This window comes from Tachypleus tridentatus, chromosome 7 (assembly GCF_004210375.1).
Source record: "Tachypleus tridentatus isolate NWPU-2018 chromosome 7, ASM421037v1, whole genome shotgun sequence".
NCBI lineage: Eukaryota > Metazoa > Arthropoda > Merostomata > Xiphosura > Limulidae > Tachypleus > Tachypleus tridentatus.
The window spans coordinates 168657776-168677716 of record NC_134831.1 but is presented as its reverse complement, the minus strand read 5'-3'; the positions used below and the strand labels follow the sequence as shown (position 1 = coordinate 168677716).

General features: G+C 33.3%; 1 protein-coding gene across 1 annotated transcript; it reads left to right on the top strand.

The window, feature by feature from the left end:
- Nucleotides 1-3308: 3308 nt before the first annotated feature.
- Nucleotides 3309-17080, top strand: LOC143257857 (uncharacterized). The gene is made up of 7 exons (XM_076516887.1): nt 3309-3566; nt 4421-4723; nt 11735-11857; nt 14353-14562; nt 15050-15149; nt 16097-16153; nt 16561-17080. Exons 1-7 carry the CDS (start codon nt 3309-3311, stop codon nt 16674-16676), a joined length of 1167 nt encoding a protein of 388 aa, XP_076373002.1. The 3' UTR covers nt 16677-17080.
- Nucleotides 17081-19941: the final 2861 nt, after the last annotated feature.

Below are 19941 nucleotides of genomic sequence, written 5' to 3'. Positions count from 1 at the left end.
TGAAACTTATTTGTTCATACATTTAACACTAAAAATAAGTGGGTTCCTTTTGAATCTCAAGGCTTTATGGAGAATTTCCTTTAAGGTTATCCCCTTAAATTTCTAAAGTCTTCCTATCCAGGAGAATAATTATCAAATCATCTGTGTACCCCAGAAGAGGTAGTTCCTTGTCGGCTAAAGAAAACAGTTGATTAATGTGGTTAACATACAAAGCTACCTACATAAGGTAGATGTCTCACCTTTCAGTTATTTGAGCATTCCAAGCTCTATTTTTGTCGTACGTATTGTAGCCTAAAAGTCACTCTGTCAAGCTTGTCAAATACTTATTAACAAGAATATCCTAAAACAAATAAAATAAATTTTTTTAAAGCAGAAGTGTTATTTACTCTTCAGGGTCATAGCCAGAGATCTGTAAAGAGAAAAAGGAATATTCATGGCAAAATCGTACTAAAGGTTCTAGGAGCAAGTACCTTCAAATATTTATTACAGTTTTCACAGAAAAGTAGGCAGTTTGATGATAACTGAGGCTAGCTCTACATGTTTTAAATCTGTGTGTAGAAAGGATAAAAAGCTCTGTATGCACAGCTTATATTCTCTAGAACCCAACCATCTATGCACACAGAAAGCCTCAATGACCTATTTCACCACAACCTTTCCCTCTTCAACAATGTAATTTACATTTATTTCATCCTTTCTAAGCCTCAAGCTAGACAGTAATGGCTACAGGTCTATCAATATTTTTGTTTTGTCTATACTTTTGTTTTCTTAAAAAGTGAAGAAGACAGGGTATATAAAATTCTCTTTGTTTTGGTTGTGCAGATGATTTAGATAAGTGATGGATTCAGCCTCTGTAGATACTGTTGATCAATTCAAGCTTTAATGAAATAATAATCAGTCTCATACAGTCTGTCGTGTGGTTGGTGTCCAATAAGTAGGTGTGTCCACAAATATATTTGTCTTACTTGATAACTATCAGAAAAAAATGCTATGCTGAATTTCTTGTTGTTTCTGTAAAGCACAAAGTTACGTAAAGGGCTATCTGTGATCTGCCCACCATGGGTATCAAAACGAGGTTTCTAGCAGTATAACTCTACAAACATACCACTGTGCCACTGGGGAGTGTACCACATTCATGTTTGTAGTAATGAAGATAAACACACATGTCAACTGTTTTGTAGTTGCAATAAACTTGATTGATTTTGCAATTTCATATGACAAGGCCTTCAATGTGAGATAATGAAATATTGATTATCACAGTCAGTTTTGCCACATTTGTGTATTACCATGGCTGATTTGTGTCATTAACGCCCCAAGTTAACATTAATACATTTCCATTAGTATGCTAATGTGTGATGGTCACTATCGATACCATGGGCTATGGCAGGTGTAACTAGTATCTCCCCCTCACTCACCATTTTGCTTTATAAGAGGTTTGAATAATTCTTTTTCATCACGTTTTCTAGGTATGATCATTTCCTAATTGTCACTAATTGTTGGTGGTTGGCACATATAGTTGTTGTGTAGCTTTGTGCAAAACACTGATACAATTAAATTCCCACATAGTTATTGGGTCGTTTTTGGAAAGAAAATCAACAGAGAAGACAAAGAATAAACACAAAACAATTACAAAAGATAATAACCAATTGGTGATAAATTTAGTGAGAAACAAACATTTATGTTTTTCTCGGATACATTAATTTATCAGAAGAAATAAACAAATGGGGTTGACAGGTTAGCTGGAAGCTCATTCAAAAATCACTCACAAATCAGTTGCCTATATTTCTATATATTTGGCTGAGTATTATTCAAATGAAAGAGATCTAAAACAGTAACACACTTTGCATTTAAAATACACAAGCAATAAACAGTTGTAAATGTGTATCTGTACTGGATACTGTGACCTGTATTAGATTTAGGTTTACTAGAGTTGAAATTAAGTTGTGAGTTTAGAATCTTCTTGAAACTGAAAGTGGCTAAGTAGTTGAAAAGTTCTCACAGCGTGATAATTAAATGTTTCAGATCAAAATAATCTGACGTTACATATGCATAACTATATCGTCACTTTTCCTAGATGTAAGTGTCACCCACGTGAATAGGGATCATTTGTTTCACCATAAAGGTTATTTGTCCTTAATACATCACATTTTTTTTTGGTATAAGATGTACTATGTTCAGCTATTTATCCTACTAGAGAGTTAGTGTGTTTTTTTCTGTTTGTGATTTGGGTGAAGGAGAGTGTAAATGCTCCCTTGACTCATTTTGTTTGTTTGTTTTGGAATTTTGCACAAAGCTACTCGAGGGCTATCTGCACTAGCTGTTCCTAATTTTGCAGTGTAAGACTAGTGGAAAGGCAGCTAGTCATCACCACTCACTGCCAGCTCTTGGGCTACTCTTTTACCCGGAATAGTGAGATTGACCGTCACATTATAACTCCCCCAGGGCTGAAAGGGCGAGCATGTTTGGTGTGACGAGGATTCGAACTCGCAACCCTCAGATTACGAGTCAAACGCCTTAATCCACCTGGCCATGCCGGGCCAACTTATTTTGTAAATTAATGTACTGTGATGTACAAGTAACTTAAATTTTCTACCTCTTTTATTGATATATATAGAAAGTTTATGTTCTTTTTATACGTAACATTGCGATATAGCTGTGTGTATTGTTTTATTCTTAAACATTTAAATGATATTTTACATTACTGTAGGGCAATACAATGTTTTTTCAAGTTTACATTTACCCTCACTTTCTAAAGTAATCAACAAATAGTGCTCACTTATGGCAGATATTTGAAAAACAATCACACTGTATAAAACTTAAGTAATTTTCTAACTAAAGAGATATAAGGTTTGTAAGTATGTAAAACACATTTCATAGATTATTTTGTAGGCCATCTTGTGCTCAGCAGTACTATTTACTTCATTGAATCAAAAACAATTAATGACAATAATATAAACCTTCAGGTGATCACAGCATGTGTATTGCAAGTATTGAAAGCAAAAGCTATGTATTTAAGCATATAACTTTCACTAAAATAATTTTAATGTTAGCACTCTGGTGACTCAGTCATAAGTCTGAAGGCTTATGATTCTAAAAGTCAGTATTTAATGATCGTGTTGAGTAGAGGATATGTAGCTCATTGTACAAATATAGTCTTTTACAGTTGCTTGACAGAAGGAAACAATTATTTGATAGATCTAACTGTTGACAGAGTCTGAGTAAACTTTCAGTCTTTGTTACTTGCAATGAGAATGCATGATGTTTTCATATTGCTTATCTTGATGGATAAACCTGTAATGTTTCTTTCCTAAATGAGAATCTCTAATTCCCACATGTTGTTGGGTAAACCTTTATTCTTAGGTCTTGCTTTCCTAGACGAAGGTCTCTACTCCTTTCATGCTGTTAAGTTAACTCACAGCCTCACTTTCCTGGATGAAGGTCTCTACTCCTTTCATGCTGTTAAGTTAACTTACAGCCTCACTTTCCTGGATGAAGGTCTCTACTCCTTTCATGCTGTTAAGTTAACTTACAGCCTCACTTTCCTGGATGAAGGTCTCTACTCCTTTCATGTTGTTAAGTTAACTTACAGCCTCACTTTCCTGGATAAAGGTCTCTAGTCCTTTCATGTTGTTGAGTTAACTTATAGTCTCACTTTCCTGATGAAGGTCTCTAGTCCTTTCATGTTGTTAACTTATGATCTCACTTTCCTGGATGAAGGTCTCTAGTCCTTTCATGTTGTTCTGTGAACTTATGGTCTCACTTTCCTGGATGAAGGTCTAGTCCTTTCATGTTGTGGAGTTAACGTATGGTCTCACTTTCCTGGATGAAGGTCTCTAGTCTTTTCATGCTGTTGAGTTAACTTACAGTCTCACTTTCCTGGATGAATATACCTAATCCTTTTACACTGCCCATGTTTTTGAGTAAACGTCTAGTCTCCAGTCATACTTTCTTAGCTTAGTATGTCTTATTCTCTCATGTTGTTGAATAAATTTGTTTTCTTCTATCCATAACTAATATAACATATTTTTAGAAGATACAACTACCAGTACACCTTTGAATTCCTGTAACGAATAAAATAGCTACGGATATCTTATAATAACCTATCACCAGGATATCAAATGTAACATTATTTTTAATTCATAATCAGTTAATAGGACAGGTAAATTAAATTGTATCAATTCAATTAAGACCATTAATTTCAAACCTCATGTGACCAAAAACATAATTCATAACCTTGTGTCGAGTGATATTTGAATTAATGATAATGTATTGAATATAAAGTTAGAAAAAACTGAAGTATTTCAGACTGTAAGTAACACTGGTTTCCTAGACACAGATTTATTACCATTCAGAATTTATAGAGTATTAAGATAGGCACCAGGACTGTTGTAGAAATTAACAGACAATATCTCTTTAAAAGCAGATAGAAAATGCATCTGACAGACCAGTCAGTGTAGTTCAGACAGAAGCTAAAAACAGTTCTGCATCATTGAGATCAGGACCAGATCCTGAATACAAAGTCTGTATGTTAGCGTTTGAAGAAGACTGTTCTATGATGTCAGAAGGAAGTTCAACCAATAGGAAAGAGGAAGAAGCACAACCATCCCTTGCAAGAGAAACCTTTGTGACACCAAAAGAAGCTTTGAAGACGAAAGAATTTTATCTCTTCATACTAACTTTTATTAGTTCGGTTCACTCAACAATGTTTGTGACTTCTTTTTATAAGGTAATGTTTTTATTGTTATATATTTGACTTAAACCTGCTTAATTTTGTACAAAGGGAACATGAAATACTCATAATTTACAGTTAATTATGAAACTATCAAATACTGAAGTATCAGCTGCTATAGTTTTACGATAAAAAACAAAGTTTCTTTAAAATAGCGTACTTCCCTAATTATGAAAAATTTACTTCTAAAATGTTAAATAATATCTAACGTATATAAAAGCCTCTGTGTGTCACGTCATGCCAAGTTTTCATTCTTGAAATAGGAGGAGTCATAAAAGCCAAAATGCATTTATCCATACAGAATTTGTTTTTTTACTGCTTGCCTATTATGATTTTAGTGACGGGGTGCAAAAGAGCGGGTGTTCCTTGAAAGTGTAGTGAATGTTGGCATAATAAGCCTAAAGTAAAGATGTATTGTGAGATTACCTGGCCATAGAATTTAACATGAAAGTAAAAAAATATATCTGAATTAAACTATTTTCTATTATATTACCAATGTTTTAAATATATTAAAACCTCTTTAATCAACGGTGACTAAATTTAAAAACCAACAAATAGTTTTCCAATTTTGTTGTCTATACATTTCAGTTTATACTTTCAGTACGTAGACTAATAACACGAGTAGATTATTTCTTGTTGCTAAGGAACATGACAAGTTGTTGGAAAGCACTGTCACCAAAATTTGCTTCCTCTTCTACGTGTTGGATGTTGTTACACTAATTGATTTCTACCAGTAATTATTCTATAAATACGCCGCAAACTGATTACACGAATGTTCTTAATTGTGATTGGTTCACAATAGAATGTAACGACGTTTCTCTTTCTCATAGTTAATCAGAGATAGTGGGACTGATTGTTACATTATAACATGCTTGGTGTGTAAAATATGCCTCTTTATGAACTTTAAAGAGAAAAGCAATCTTAATTACAAACACCTATATTATATACAAATTTTACTTAGTAGCAAATTACGGGAAAATATAATGTTGCAGCATATTAAACATGAATATTAGGTTCAGTATTTTTTACAATACTTTGTCAATACATAATAAGCTATTCAAACATAATAGAAGTTTCTTAAATACCAAATTCTGTTTAACATACAAGTGTTAATCCTATTTACATATTAAAATTAATTATTGGTTTGATATCAGATGGATTCTGCCAATTCACGTCTATCATAATTCACAAAACTCTGTATCAGACTTCTGTGTTCAATTAAAAATTATATGCGACTTCACTTACTGTATATAATATTAAAGCTAAGCAATACAGTTGCTATAGTAGGGTGAGTCATTATACCAGGTGGTCATTAGAACAGTAAGGTATCGTCCATTCAGTAATTTCATTGAAGCTTGTCTTCAAGGTAGGACTTCAGGCCAGATAGCTACGAACACAGTGAAGGTTCATTGCTTACATAACTTGGTTGAGATTTGTCACAAGGGTAGGTCTTCATGCCAGATAGCTACTAACAGGGGGAATCTTCGTCCATTTCATATCTTGAATGAAGTTTGTCATCATGATGGATCTTCATGCCTGATGGCTACTAGCAGACTGAAGTTTCGTCCATTCTATAAGTTTGAGATACATTTTTATTTCAAGTGTGTTCATCGTCATCGACAATTGGTTGAAGTTTGTCATCAGGGTTGGTTTTCGTGCCAGGTGTCCACTAAAAAGAGACAATTCGTTTATTCCTTTTCGGCCTGGCATGGCCAGTGGCTAAGGCGCTCCACTCGTAATCTCAGGGTCACGGGTTCGAATCCCCGTCACTCTAAACATGGTCGTCCTTTCAGCTGCAGAGGCGTTAAACGTACGATCAATCTCTATTCGTTGGTAAAAGAGTAGCTCAAGAATTGGTGATGGGTGGTGATAACTAGCTGTCTTCCCTCTAGTCTTGTCATGATATATTAGGGATATATAAATTAGAAAAAAACATACAAACGATTCCTTCCCTTCACTGAATGTTTCCATAAAGGTGAGGCTTTATGCCAGGTTACAAGACATTTAATATTAAAATAAAACCAAAACACAAAAAAATTTATTAGAACAAGCTTATTATCAATGCTTGTTTACTTAATTTGTGCAAATATCATGAACAGTTTACGTAGGTTAAACTTTAGTTTGTTTTTATATAGGTTTTATAATAGTACAAGGAAGTTTATTATAAGATTACTATTTCCATGAGCTGCTTTTCCATTTATTTCTTTTTATGTGCAAGTTTTAGCAAAAAGATAATTTTGGATCTATTGTGATGTTTCATATAGGAACCTGAAATCTTCATAGATTTGACTTCAGTTTCAAACAGTCATAACCAAACAAATTCCTTCAGTTTTGCAATCAGCATCTATGTTTCTTTCAGATGTCTTATCATCCATCATGTATGAAATATACCGAGTGCCAATACTAATATTTCTTGAACAAAACTTGAAGATGAATAAAAAAATGCATTTAAATCGTTTTTAATGTATTTTTGACATAACATAATGTTTAGGGATAACAAGGGACCTGTTTGTCCATTTCGGCTGTCCTGTCCTGTCCTGTCCTTTAAAGCAAACTAAAAATAACTAAGCTAGCCCTTATCATTCATACGTTTATCAAGCTTTCTTTGAAACTTACCCAAATGTACTGCCTCCACAACATCCGAAAGTAACTCATTCTATAGACTAACCACACTGTTTGTAAAATAAAATTGTCTTAGCTGAAGACGGCTTCTGTCTTGCCTAAATCTACAAAGACTACTACTTTGACAATTTCTATTACTTCTCTTGAAGATAGGAGTGACATAATTTCTAATATTTTGTTGTCTTTGAAAATTTGTAATACATACTGGAGAGGTTGACATATTTTAATAAAAGTTAAAGAACGACCTTTATGCGCACTCCAGACAAATGTAAAAGAATATATTTTTATTTAATCCAACGTTTATCCGTTACGGTTTCTTCAGGGTTAATATACGTAACTGTATAATATATCAAACAGTTACTTATATAAACCCTGAAGAAGCCGCAAAGGTGAACTGTTGGTTTAGATAAGATGTATATTATTTTGTATTTATCTAGAATGTAAAGGATGTTTTTTCTTAACTTTGAACTATTTTCCAATATTTTGGTACTTGTCTACTATTAAAGGAATAATTGTGGGAAGTGGCTCACATATTTAGTCCATGACCTCCTTGGAACCCTTGGGAAAGTATTATTTAGCCCGGGAGACATATTCCTTAAACTTACGCAATTTTATTTTAATAAGCTCAAAATTGATAAGAAACGTCATGTTCAACTTTGTCTTCAACTAACAGTTACTCATGATAAGGGATACTGCTTAAGTCTACGGTAGTAGAAACTGAATAAAAAGCTGAATTTAGTAACTTAACCATTTCATAATAATCAGGCACAAGCCTTCCTCCAATATTCCTCAAGGGTCTTATTCCCACCCTAATATTTTGTTTAGCGCAGATAGCCCTCGAGTAGCTTTGCGCGAAATTCAAAAACAACCAACATTTTGTTTACGCATTGTGTACTTTATTAAACCCTCATAAATCCTGTCAGTTCATCCTGAGTTCCATCTCAGAGATACAAAAATTACTGTAGTAGCTCAGATAATCAAGTGTTAAAAGGTACTGAACATTCTTTTTGTCCTCTCTTACACCTTTAAGGGAATGAAAAATTATATATTAAAAAAAAAACTGTTATTACCCAACGTAAGCTGGACTGTGAATCCTTGGTCTACGAATTGGCCAGCGACTCTGCAGTGAAAACGTGGACCCTGTAAATCTTTGGAAGCTATATATCCTGTTTTGGCTTTCTGCACTTCTCAAGTCTACAGTTTCTTCACAGAATCTTGTATATTTCAGTTTCACATTGGACATGTCTGTCTGTGGAATATGTTCAAATGCTCCCACCATTTTTCCTAGGAGTGTGCTTTCATGTCACTATACTTTTCACAACCACATGGGCCCAGTAGTGTGCCCTAAGGACTTGATATGCAAAGCTCTTTAAAAATACCTATAGATTTTGTGAATAGGAAAGGTTAAATAAATGGGTCTGACGTTTGTTGAAGTTGCTAAATCCAGTTACCAGTCCATCCCACTATAGCTTAATATCGTTCACCACTGAAACTTTTCATTTATTTGCTTGAATAATTCGGATACTCTTAACTGGTGCTGTTTATCAATTTTCATTTTTATGACTGGTTCAAAACTAAATGATTCTGCAGAGTGTATCACGGTTTCCTGAAACCCTCTGGTTGCTTAAAGTATACCTAACACAAAGTCAGGTTTCACTGAAGAGTTGTATGCATTACATTCTCTCTTGTATTACACAGAAGACAAGCAGTACTTTAACTGTAAGGTTTAATCTAATATACTTAGTTTTTGAAAGCTCTGTAAGCACTGCACATGAGTATCAACTAGTTTTTGAAGCTTCAAGACACCAAGGCCATTTTCTCTATAAAACACTCACACACCCAGTTTTCTTGAATTTATGGCAATGTCGATATAAAGAGATAGAGTTTGTTAACGCTGAAGCCAAATAAGCTTTACCCTTAGATATTCAACATATAGGTTTCTGTTGCGTGATGATCTCGGTACCAAGGAGAATTTCTAGATCAAACCTATTGGCCGATGGTTGGATAATATCTCACACAGTAATAAGAATACGTTAGTTATTCCGACTTAGCTACCTCCCCATTTCTCTAAAGGAACAACCCAACAACTTGCAAATAATACTAAACCCAAATCATAATTGATCTTGTCACCACCATTCATTATCTTTGGGCGTGTCTTGACTCTTGATGTCCATTTGACTGGGCCAGCGTTGAAAGTAATGACACTACCTAACTCAGTAATGTTTTCAACTCTCTTATGGTTATTGATCTGCGTTAATTCTATTTAATATCTTCATTCTTCTTAAATCAGAAACAAAGCCACTCGTGTTATATTCTATATTTGAATTTTATACACTTATTACTTTTACCTAATGTTTTTTTCTTTAGTTAAAACACATTGTTATTCAGTAAAGAAAAATATGAGAAAAAGTAAATTCAACATATGATTATTAAAGTACAATTGTAAAACCAGCAGGAGTGAATAATTAAAAAAAAAAAACAGTTTATCACAGTGCACTAGTGCGTCCAAATGGGTCAACCTTAAGTTTACGGACTTGTACCATTAAAATTATTGGATTGCCCATTATCTAGCTTATTGCTATAAAAAATTCATACATCCACAGTACACCGATTATTAGGGATTTTTCAAGTAATTCTTAGGATGTTGTGATAATTCCTTAAACTAATTTCGAGGTTATATATATATATATATATATATTTAAATTATGAAAATCATGAAGCAAGAATATTACCTATCTAATTATTCATATAACGAAAACAGAAGTGGTATCTTTAAATTATTTATACCAATAAGCTAGAAGTAGTAAATAGCTAATGTACTTAATAAAGCCGGAAGTACTAAACATTCAAATTATTTTAACTAGGGCCAGGATTAAGGCCTTTACAAGCCCTAAGTACTGAAAAGAGTATGGTGTCTCATATATATCCAAATTTAAAATAAAAACGATTCTAAACCGTAAAATAAATTTCTATCTTTCGAAGTGAAACCAAACTTAGATGTATGCTAAGATTAAAATAGCTACTCTCTAGATTTTGTGATTACAATAATGACTTCTTCCATGCTTTTCGAGATATAAATTCTTTTGGGGGGGAGGTGGCCCTGCTTTGCTGGAGCCGTAAGCACGTGCTTAGTCTGCCTATTGAGTAATCTAGAATTGATTTTAACACATTCGATCCTCATATTTGTAGAATTTTGCTTTGACCTAATTTCCCCTTTATGTATCGAATATAATTTTTTTGCCAGATTTAGGATTATTAGGTATAAATATGTTAATTTCAACAAATGAGTGATATGGGCCTCACTGGAAGTCCATTTAATTCCAAAACCATGTCACTCACGTCATTTTTGTTCTAACAAGAGGTATATTTTATTTTTGTAATAAATAACTCAAGTAAGAAATAAAACAATGCAACATTATTTTCGAGAATGATTTACAATTCAGATGTTTGTTTTGTAATATACATATATATAATCATGTTTTGTGTTGTCATATAATACATGTGTATAAAAGTAAGTTTTTTTCTGCTTAAGCATTATTTTAAAACCATAACAAAAGCTTTAGAATAAGCTTTACGAACCAGACTTATATATCCCCTTACAAATTTAAAGTGCTGTGAACCGTATTTGTGTTGTATGGACTTAACAACATATTGTACGTCACTAATGTGTGAGACAAGGTATATTACCGTAAAACCATGTCACTCAAAAATGAGGGACGCGCGAGCGAAAGTACTAAACTGTGACGAAAGTTTTTCTGCAATTTAATAAAGTTTATTTTCGTGATTGGAAAAATGTTGCTATTAATCGAAAACTTTGTGTGTGTATAGAACTTCATGAGTCTTAGCTGACAAAGAAACAATGATGTGGGAAGTTTCGGTTGATTATGTTATTGTAGTATTAAACTGTAGTGAATATTTTCTCTGATTTTGACAGGACGGGCCTGGCATGGCCAAGTGGTTAGGGCGCTCGTTAGGTCGCGGGTTCGAATCTTCATCGTGCCAAACATGCTTGCTCTTTCAGCCGTGGTAGCGTTATAATGTAACGGTTAATCCCACTATTCGTTGGTAAAAGATTAACCCAAGAGTTGCCGGTGGGTGGGTAGTTGCTTTTCCTCTAGTCTTACACTGCCAAATTAGGGACGAGTAGCACAGATAGCCCTCATGAATCTTTGCGCGAAATTTCAAAAAACAACAACAACAAAAAAAACATTTGAATGGGCATCTGACTTCTAGAGCTGTAGTACTTAAATTAGTTCAAACTAAAACGAGAATAAATAAATAGTTCCACAATAAAGTTTAGTACTGGTGTATAAGAAAGTTGTAGATATGTACGAATTAGGATAAGTTTCCGAAGTGTTACTAATCTAACAGATATTTTATGTTTAGACTTACGGACAAACATTCATAGATGACGACATATTTCTCGCCACAACAGGATCTGCATCTGCAATTGTTCACGCCGTTCTGAGATTGGTTATGGGCCTAATTCAGGACAAACTATTTTTCAAGGTAAAGAACTCATCACGAGTTTCTGTACGTCTTTAAAAATTAGCATCTGTTTTATTTTACAATATGTCCAACTGAAATCGAATTTTCCTAATGACATTGTTGGATATTTCTCAATCAGCTTGAAGGAACTTTGTTACAACCTAACAAAGAAAACTTTTTCAAAGTTTAAAGTGGAACTCCAGAATTTCAGTCATATTTCCCATACTACCTTCAATCGAAAGCTTGTTGTGGACAAAACATAAACGAATCCTAATAGTCAAAAGCATATTTCTATTTAGATGATAAATGCTTAATACTACCATTTAATGTTATTGATGATACACTGTTTAACTAATAGGATCGGATTTTAACATTTCAATCAACACAAACAACTGTTAGACACCCCCTTCCCTCGATATACTTGGTGTTGGAGGCCATCCCAGAAAAGATTATGTCCCTACATTTTACCTTCTCTAGGATCCAAACATCCACTCAAGTGAATATAGGTGCCTGAAGCTCTGCAACAAAGTTCTCTGGTCTTGAATTATTGTAGATGAGAGGCTCTGGAGTGGTGCCTTCAGATTCATTTGGCTCGTCACCTCTTATCAGAGTAGTTGAGTGCCAGTGTCGATTTAGTTTGGTTCGGTTTGAAATCTTTCTCATAGCTAAACGAGTACTATCTGTGCTAGTCATCACTAATTTAGCATGAATAGACAAGAGGGAAGGCAACTAGTTAACACCACAAACAGTTAACTCTTGAGTTACTCTTTTACCAACAAATAGAGGTATTGACCATCATCAAATAATGTCTCTTTGGATGGAAAAGCGAACATGTTCGGTGAGAGGGATTTGAACTCGCGACACGCAGGTCGCGAATCGAGCGCCCTAACCACTAGGCCATCCAGTGTCAAATATTCTTATTTCTCCAACTTGTGACTCAGTTGAAACTTGTAGTCTTGTAAAGCTGAAATCCATATTACAATATCTGTGGGGGGGGCATGGTCAATCCCACTATTCATTGGTAAAAGAGTTGGCGGTGAGTGGTGATGACTAGTTGCCTTCCCTCTAGTCTTACACTGCTAAGTTAGGGACGAGTAGCACAGATAGCCCTCGAGTAGCTTTGCGCGGAATTCAAAGCAAAATAAATCAATATCCGTGGGTGGGAACGATACAAATTCAATACTATAAATAGCTTTGTGCATAATGACAAATAAAAAACAACATTTTAATGGTTGTTATAAACATTGTGTCTGGTAGTGGTATTTAGGTTTAGTACTAAATAAAACCTAGTATTGCTGCGCTATCCAATTGTGACAGTATCGCATTCTAAGGCTTCGGGATATTTGGGGTCAATAGGCTCTGCAGAACTGTCTTCTATTTTCCAGGATAATCAGAATAAAAGAAAATCCGTACCAGGTAAATAACAACAAATATAAGAACACGCTCATCATCTCCTGTACCTTGTTTTGAGATTTAACATTCTTTACTTTGTAAGGTGCTACTTTTTTCATCGAAAAGAGCTTGCTGGCTCTCCAGATATGGTACTCTATTAATATCTGAAGATATATTAGCTGAAAAATTAGAACCAAAATTGATAAATTGAAGTCCTTAGTAGGAGTTATTGTTGAGAGGTTTCTACCTAACATCCCTTCGTAGAATATTCTCTCTAGTCTCCAAGTGAAGGAGGTTCAGCTGTTAGTCATATCTTTACATCAAATAATTTAAGATTTGGGCTTGTCAAAATTATTATTTAAACTATTCAGTCACTACGTCTGTTTTCGAATATCAAGACAAAACATCTGTAGTGTTCAACTATATATTTCTAATTATCTTAGTGTACAAACAGCTATTTTCATTTCATCGGCAGACTGTGTATCTTATAATTTTTAAAGGTTCTCTTTCCCTCCATAGACAAGCTCATAGGTAAAAGAATGGCTACCGAATCAGTACCTAATGATACTACTAGTGAGTTGATAAGATCAGTTCTATCGCCTCCAATGGCAAGGGCTATTATATGGTCCCACCTATACTCACTTGAATCTTATTCATATATACACGGCAAAATCAATAGAGGTCAGTATACCTCCTCTTGAAAATACAAAAAGTATAGTCAAAATTGGAACTGTAAGGCTCCTCACCTAGACCTCCAACTTATTCTTGAAAAATATTGACCTTGAGAATTGTTTGTTTTCTTGCAGGATAAATCGGCAACGTGTAGGCAGTGTGGCACTTAATTCACAATTTCGCACATCTTACCATTTTTGAACCGTAAAAAACGAACATATATAACTGTGACGTTATCAGATAAAACTCTGCTAATAGATTTTAGCTTTTCTTAAATACAGTTTTTAATCTGTAATACAGAACATAGTGGTCTACTACAACATCGTAATGTTTGGATATTAATTCTACTTTTAGTCATTTCATACTGTCTATTTGTTTTCTAGTTTCCAAACTATTAAATCCAAGTTGAACTTACGCTTTTTGTAAAACTGTTTTACATATTTAATATGCAGACAACAAACCTAATTTTGATGGGATTGAAAACAGTGCTACTGTTTACGCTAGTGGCGACACCTTACGGTGGAAAAGTGATGTTTATAATGTGGATTTGTGCCCTATATGCTACGTTTCCTGTTGAGTTTGTATGCATTCCTGCCGCTGTTGCTGAAGTATTTGGAAAGAAACACACAGCTATGATTTACGGAATGATCTATTTTTCATCGGTAAGTAACTCAAGTCATATACGTGTACCTACAGCTCACTGACAAGCTATAAGATGTATATGTATTCTCTGGTAATGTCAAAAATTATTATTGAAGCAACGACCAGTATAACATCTTTGGCGCCAAAAGCATCATTTCTTTAAGATCAAAAATCAGTCTTATTTTTGTTAACTGCTGAAAGACTACATAATTTATTCTATTTGATACTTTAGTCTACTTTTATTTTTAAATACTTAATATCGCAATGACTGAGCATTTTATTCTATTACACATTTTTCCCTTCATAATAATATACTTATTTGTTAACTATTTAATTACTCAGAAATCATATATTTTCGTTCATTTAATGCATCATTTCAATGTTATATTTATTTTTTAACCATTAAAGGTTGAATTACTATATGCTATCATTTTTCCTATAAGTCAGTTTTCTGATATATTTACTTGTTATATATCTAACTGCTGACTTATGTGTATTTTCACGTAGGGTACTTCTGTTATTATCTGGCCTCTAATATTTCAAGTAATTATTCCTTACTTTGGATGGTTTGGAACATTTTGTTTGATCGGAAGTATTTCGTTGATTGGTAAGTTATGAGAGTTTGTATGAAATAAATTAACAATAAGATGTTTCATCTTTAATGTATTTTAAAATGTATTCAGTTATTTTATATTGCTACTTCTGTACAGATAAAGGTACTGAAACTCTGTTTCAAATAATCTGTAGTTTGACAATTCTAAAAGTAAAATTAAATTATTCTAAGTCGAATCAGTTGCAGATCAAACACCATATATTTTATTTCTTCAAGACTGTTTGTCTTCCCTGAAATCTATCGCTACTAAATTAGAGTTTGGCTTGTTTTGAATTTCGCGCAAAACTACACGAGGGCTATTTGAGCTAGCCGTCCGTAATTTAGCAGTGTAAGACTAGAGGGAAGGCAGCTAGTCATCACCACCCACCGCCAACTCTTGAGCTGCTCTATTACCAACGAATAGTGGGATTGACCGTCACATTATAACGCCCCCACGGCTGAAAGGACGAGTTTTTTTCGTGTGACGAGGATTCGAACTCGCGAACGCGTATTTAGTGTCTGCGTTACGAAAATGGGATTTAAACGCTCAGAGTATTATGCTTTTCGTTAATATTTTGAAAACATTGAATAAAGGATTTTAGGAATGATTCATTATTAAAATTGTATCATTTTTATCTTTACTCAGTAATAATATATGTTTATGTAAAATTATAAATAGATTCCAATGCCTAATGTTTATTAAGAAAAATAACCGTTAGTGAGAAAACTAATAATTCACTTATTTGTTAAAATTTTTAACAGATGGAAGATATGTAAGAATTACCTATATATAAAATTATTTTCACAAACCAAACTTTCAGTGTGTTTTGTTATCACAAATGCAGTTTCTTTAATTTTAAAACCACACTTTACCTTTGTAAAGAAATAAAGTCCATCTAGAAGGGGGCGTTTTTTTTTTATCAGAAGTGGAACATTCTTTCATGTGTAACTTTATTGCTCAGGGAGGAAAAAGAAAACTAAATACGTTGCGGTTCCATCAACAAAACAAGACAAAGAAGGTAATGCTAATAACTCTTTAGATTTATTTAATGAAACTCATACATAGTGTTAATTATTGTATTATATGTGTATTACGACAAAATTTTATTATAATAAACTATCAGTGTTACATCAACCTTACTGCAAAATTATGGCGGTGGGTGATCATACACTGCTAAATTAGGAACGGCTAACGCTGATAGCCCTCGTGTAGCTTTGCGCGAAATTCAAAACAAACCAATCAAATATCCTATCAAATGTTGTACAAATAGAAAATTGTTACCCGTATTAGTTAAAAATTTATAAACATTATTACTGTATATATTATTTTATATATTGTATATATAAAAATCCATTATTTTTATCTAAATATCTACAACTTGTGTTATTTAGTAGCCAAATTTTACCTGTTTTATTCTTTATATAGGTTTTCTTACGTCATTTGTATATCCTGAAAATTATCACACACAACCACCAAATTCAAGTGTTTGTAATGATAAAAGAGAACAAACCTTATATGGGACTGTTGTATGGCAGAAATGAACCAATCATCGACCGTGTCACTTCAAGTCTTGCAGTCCCTTACTTTTGATTGGGCATATAATTGTTTTGAAATAAGGAATATTAACTCTTATGTTTCTTTCTTCCATAACGTATAATTAACTATCGTCGTACCAACGTGTGGTTTACTGTTGATCCACTGTTGTGGTTATAAAAATTAAAATGAGTTGTTCCTGTAATAAAAATTTGTTGTATACTTGTAAAAGCTGTTATTACTCTGGATTACGGCTTATATAAAACTGTAATAAAACATTAATAACTTCATGCAGCCCTCATTTGTTGACTATAGTTTTTTGTTTGTTTTTTGGCCTGTGTTTAGAAGTGGTTTGAGTATTTCGAGTATAAACTTATAGTTTCGAGGTTTACGTTACCATATCATAAAAATATCCCTACATTATTAGGTCGTCGATATGATATAATAGTGACAGAAAACTTCATATTCAGATAACATTTTTCAAAGAGTTGGTGACGAGTGCTTTTACCTAAGTTCTTTTCCTCCTAACTAGGAGCTCAAAGATAGAACAGCTTTACACAGATAGTTCTTAAGAAGTTTTTGTTTTTATATCTGTACATCAAACTGGATAAATGATATAACGTGTAAAGGTTAGCTTACCATTACGTATTCAGTCCCTGTGGACAGACCCAGTAACAAAGGACATCCAGCTCTGACAGAATAACATCATAAACGATAAGATAGTTTTATAAGAAATGATATTCTTCACTTTCAGGATAAATATATAAAGTGTGTGTGTGTTTTTTCTTATAGCAAAACCACATTGGTTATCTGCTGAGTCCACCGAGGGGAATCGAACCCCTAATTTTAACGTTGTAAGTCCATAGATTTGCCGCTGTACTAGCAGAGGACTAAATATATAAATAACAAAATGTTTTCCTTAGAACCAAATGTACTGACTAATTCAAGAATACTTCCATTTTGAACAGAAAGCAATGGTCTATTCCAGGACAACCCTAAGCAAAACACAGTGATAATGTTTTAAAGAACAGAATGCCTTGATGCATTCCAATATAACTAGCTTTATACAAAAAATAAAGTATAGGTCTATCATAGAATAACTTCATACACAACATAAAGTAGTGCTCTATTATAGAATAACTTCATATACAATAAATTATCTGCACTGTGCCTTATGCGATTTTCGAACCCTAGTTGTTAACGTTATAAGTCTCCAAATTTATGGCACCAGTGTGAAGAGTGGCCAAAAACTGAATCATTATGGATTGTATCGAACAATTACCGTTACATCTTTGTTCATTGGTGCGACCGACAATTTATTATCAGGTACGTATAACAACACGACTTTATGTAGTTTAACATGGAAATGAAGTTTACCCAAGAACGTTTCAGGCACATGAAGAAAGGATTGCCATGGTGTGCACGGGGTATATTATAATCTTTCACAAGTTTCAAATATTTAAAAAATGCAATCTGCCAGCAAGTTACCAGCTAGACAAAACAGATTATCAGTGATGTCGAGAAAACCCACTTGTAGAGAAATATAATGTAAAAACGGCTCGTTTTTTACATAGAGGAGTGAACAACGTTTCGGTCATCGTCAGGTGAACCTGACAACTGGCGCAATGTGTAGATTTGTGCTTAACAACAAAAGCAAACTATTTTATTGATTACATTTATAATAATTATATTTTCATTTACAAATCATGTTAGTTTTGTTTAACAAATCTGTCCTTAAGCATGTAGACTTAACCAACTTTTACTTCAACGCTTACAGATAAACGACGCCCTCACTACAATGACTATTTTATAATAAAAGAAAACAAACTGTTTAGTATTTAATTACTTATTCGAAACTAAAAGGACAGTGCTTGAGCGCAGGTTAGATACTCATAGCAACGAGTTGATGATACGTCATCAATACGTTTACAGACATCATTGTAAACGCTGTTCAAATTCGATAATGGCGTCCAGCTTACAAGTGGAATCATGTTAAATAAATATTCTTCTACCGCTGTATAGTTAGAAACTAAAATATAAACATTAAAAACATATGGTCCCTGCTTTATCTGAGATCAGATTACTTGATAAATAAGTGAAATATCATTGTCTCTATAGTGGTTCCCCTCACATTTGTATGGTATGTTCTATCCTATCGTCCATGAGGTGCTGAAATTTATGTTTTAATTGAAAAGTTTATATGGTTTTTGGCCAAGTGGCGGTTTGACATCAAGTGATCAGCGAGTAACTTTTGGAATTGTTTTAGAATAGTCTGAGGACTGTAAGAAACGAATTAAGCAAGAGTAAAGAGTTTATTAATCTTTTAGTCTGTGAGTAATATGCACTGTCTCTGAAGGTTGTGTCTGTTAGTCATTCAGCTCAGTTTTCGAATACAAAATTTGTGATCTCAATGAAGTAATACGGGGATACATTATAAACTATGTATAACTCAAGAAATTAGAATGTAAGTGAAATTATCAGGTTGGAATCTACTGTGAATTTAAAATATCACTAAGAGTTAGTTGGGCTACTGAAGAATACATTTTTGATATTATTAAGTGGATTGAATTTTGTATTTTCTACCGCCAAAAGAGAAATTGTTAGAAGAATATGATAACATAATATGAGTAAATAGACAAGTTGTGTATGGGTAAATTAGTTGGATAATCATTCATGTAAATCAAAGTCTAGTACGAAACACATTGATCTTATTATTATGGCATGGTTACTCAGAATTAGGCCCTTAGAATTTTTAGTCACTGAAATGCAAATCTGAATTCTACAGATCAGCAAGCGATTTCCGGCTTTGCTCATTCAGACAAATATGGTTTATTTGCACTTTTAACAATAATAATAATAATAATAATAATAAATTTATTAAGCAATAAATTAGACACAAAAAATCAAATATCAATATAAAACCATCAACAAAGAGTTAACTCGTCCTGTGATGGTTAAACACATAATAATGTAAAATCAAAACTTGCAAAATCAATATAAAGTTCCCAGAATATTATCATCAGTATTTAAGATCCATTGTTTTAAGTATTTCTTTTGATTAACACGATTAATAGAAGATCTTATACTATAAGGAATAAAATTATGAATACGAGGTGCCAAATAAAGATATTGATGAAGTGTAACTGTTTTACGTGGTGTGGGTACATTAATTGGAAAAAAAGATTGAAGTCGTGTAAAATATGAAGTGACTTTAAAAGGCCTATTAAAAGAAACATGCAATGTAGATAAAGCTAAAAAATATAAATAAAGTTT